A 3,516-nucleotide genomic window follows, 5' to 3' on the forward strand; every position below is an offset into this window, starting at 1 on the left:
CTCATGCTCATCTCTTTATCTTTTTTATTATTCAAGTTGTATATCAGTGTTTTCTAAAAATACTATTCCAATATAATCTAAGGTTAGATATATGATGTCTTAATAAAAAAATCACTGATTACACGAAAATTCTTCTGTCAGTGCTGAAGTTTAACAAATACCTACCAACAAAATAAAAATATGAGACTGACCTAAATTAAAACCCAAGCATAGAATGCTCGAATCCCTTCGTTTTGACTTTCAAATTTGCATTTTCCTTTTGGCATGACCTGAGGCAATGTCTAGGTAGTTTCTTCTGAACGCAACTAATTATCATAAGAAGATTGCTATAAAAAAAAAGGAAAAAGTAAAAAAGTAAAAGAAAAGATAATGATTGATGTAAATTGATGTTGGATAAAGAGATTAAACTAATATAATTTGAATACAATTTGCTGATGATGACAACTCAAAGTTCTTTATGGGTAACTTCAGTTGTGCGTTATCAAGGCTGTAATACTTGGTATAATTTGACAAAATTATACTAATTTAGTTCTTTTTACCTCCTTGGAAAATCATCAGAAATAACCATTCGAATGGTAGATTTTTTACACGAATTAAGATGGTAGGAAAATATTAAATTATAATAAAAATAAAAATAAAAAAAATTTATTATCCCTCAATTAAAATATTTATATACAAATGATGTGAAACTAATTAATACTAATAATAGATAAAGAGAAAGAAAATATTTTTTGAATTATTAAAATTATAAAGCGATTTCTTTATTGAACGATTTTTCCAAGTAGTGGGTATGTGCCGGCTTTCTGTTTCTGAATTTCTTAAGCTCAGTTCTGTCTTCATTCTATTTCGTCCCTTTCAAATTCAGCTCTGTTTTATTATTAAGTATTCTAATACGGCAAAGAATTTCAATGACTATTTCTTGGAGAAGCTACGAGCGGATACTTCAAGAAAAAGACAGTCTTTCTAAAACATTCAATATAACACTGCAATAAACAATGAACTTCTGCAAGGTGACACACAGGTTTAACCATTTCAGACAAGATGGAACTAGCAGAGAACCATGCATTCAACCATTTCAGCCATCGCCATCCTCTGGAAAATTCCACAACCTCAGCTTCCACGATAGACAACACAACCTGCTACGGCTGCAATCTCAGAATATTGTCCGGCAAGGACCAGTACAATTGTAAAGCTTGCTCCTTTTCCTTACATCGGATATGTTCTAACATGCCCAGAAAAACTCGTCACCCTGCTCATCCAGATCACTATTTAACCCTCTTGATTTCGCCTCCATCTTCTAATACCACCTTTAAGTGTAAGGCTTGTGGACATCTTATCTCAGGATTCTACTACAACTGTGCTGAATGTGGCATTTACTATCATATCTTATGCTCAGCGCTGCCTCTCTCGATTGCAATCTCTTCCCATCCTCACACGCTCAAGATAAAATTCTCGCCGCCATACGTTTTCTACTGTGATCTATGTGATAAACCAAGTCATGTAGGGTGGCTTTACAGGTGTCGGTTCTGTGAGTTTGATGCTCATATTTCTTGTGCCATCTCCCAACGAAGATCTCAACCTGTGCCCTTGCCTAACACTTTAACAAGGCAGATTATATACTCTTCAGCGTCCATAATGGAGACCAGTCGACTGATAGATTATGGAATTGAGAGTGATGAACTGATGCAATTAGTAGTGCAGGGAGTTGCAAGAGGCAATGATGTTGCAGTGGCAGGATGGGATGAGAGATTGCGAAGCCCACAAGAGAAGCTTGAGATTGGAAGATTTCAGTTGAATCAAACAGAAACACAAATGTCTAGAACTGGTACAAGTAATAAAGATCCATCAGGCTCAGTTTCTGAAGACCTGACAATCCCAAGTTACCAGTTCAGTGACCAATGCTTTTCAATAGATTTGCAGAAATCTTGTTCAAGTGTAGACCTTAGAAGCCAGACCAGGAAGGAAGCTAGTCATCAAGATGCTAAAGTTGTTCCTGAAGTTGAAACAAGGATTAGCAGTGATAAAATGACAATGCTTAATAGTAAGAATTCAGGTAACAAACCAGTTTTCAATCCCCTTTACAAGGCTCCAGAAGATTGGCTAAACGAAGCATCATTGCTTGAAGGTTCCAATCGTTATGATGGGATGAAATTAGGACAAAAAGAAGAAAATGGAAAAACAAATGGATATGGAGGCAGCAGGCCGCCAGCTGGGATTAAAGAAGATGGTGTTAAATCAGTAAGTTCCATCCATGATCACTTTCTTTTTTGACAATAATGATATTATTAAAACAATATTAAAGTGATTCTACTAGGAAAATCTACCAACAGCTTAAAAGTAAGGTTTTTTTTATTCTACTAATGCATATAGAATATGAAAGAGTAAGCATCAATCTAGTGCATTTGGTGTTTTCAGGGCAGCTGGAGTTGCTTACGTTGGTGGACCAGACATGAGAAATGTTCTAAAAGCTTCAAGAATGGAGGCCTGTGAAAACTGCTGCTAATTTATGGTTGAAGCTTAGATTAGGGAACTATCACAAAGTAATTTTACAATTGATTTTTGTTGTACGAATTCTGAGAAATTCAATGTCAAAGCCTGTGGAAAAAATGGGTGAAATTTTGTGCTATAAAGAAATAATTTTTAAAATAATTTTTTTGGATTAGTTGGCAGAAAACAAGAGGAAATAAAATATTTACGTCTCTAGTTGGAGATGTTTGCATGGCTAATATAATTTTCATAAAGTAGCCTTTTGCAATTAAAATAATTGTGTAAATGAGATATTAAATATGTATATAATTTTCAAGTGAAAATATTTTCTTGCAAGTTATTTTCAATATTTTTTTATATTTTAAATACTCAAAAAAATTATCACTAAAAAATATTTTTTGTTGAAAATAATTCTCTGTTATAATTGTAAATAAATAAGTGATCAAGTCTTATCATTTTTTGTATAGCATGATTCTAGGACATAATTGAGAGCACAATTAAAAATTTAATTGTTCATATTATGTACTATATAAACTCTGCAACCTACTGCACAAAGAGTAAGAAAATAAAATAGTTTTCTTTCTATAATTTCAAGGCTTCTTCCAATAATTTCAAGATAGTATCAGAGCAGGTTTCGGTCTAAAAATCTAGCCGTCCTGCAATCATCCTTTGCCAGATACCTTTTCCGACCTTCCCTCACCAAACCAGCTTACCTGATACCTTTCCCGACTCTTTCCTCACCAAAACAACAATGGCCGACCTCCCCAGCCCGGCTGACCAATCCCAAGCAATCATTGATCCAATAGCCGACCTGTCACAAAAACTCTTCCAGTTAATTCAGAATAGCCAAAATGAAAATCAGAAATCAACAAACCAATTTACTCTTGATTCAGTGCAGCCATCGTCCGACATAAAATTGAATGACTCCAATTATGTTGTCTGGGCAAAAATGATGGAGATGTTTATCACAGGGCGAGGGAAATCAAACCATCTGACTAGGATCCCTCCCCCTCCAACAGAAACAGACCC

At 34.6% G+C, this 3,516-nt stretch overlaps 1 protein-coding gene across 1 annotated transcript; it reads left to right on the forward strand.

The window, feature by feature from the left end:
* Positions 1-920: 920 nt before the first annotated feature.
* Positions 921-2,756, forward strand: LOC110622722. Its single transcript, XM_043960523.1, has 2 exons — positions 921-2,238; positions 2,416-2,756. The coding sequence occupies exons 1-2, from the start codon at positions 1,042-1,044 to the stop codon at positions 2,488-2,490; spliced, it is 1,272 nt and encodes a 423-aa protein (XP_043816458.1). The 5' UTR covers positions 921-1,041; the 3' UTR covers positions 2,491-2,756.
* Positions 2,757-3,516: the final 760 nt, after the last annotated feature.

This window comes from Manihot esculenta, chromosome 9 (assembly GCF_001659605.2).
Source record: "Manihot esculenta cultivar AM560-2 chromosome 9, M.esculenta_v8, whole genome shotgun sequence".
Classification (NCBI taxonomy): Eukaryota; Viridiplantae; Streptophyta; class Magnoliopsida; order Malpighiales; family Euphorbiaceae; genus Manihot; species Manihot esculenta.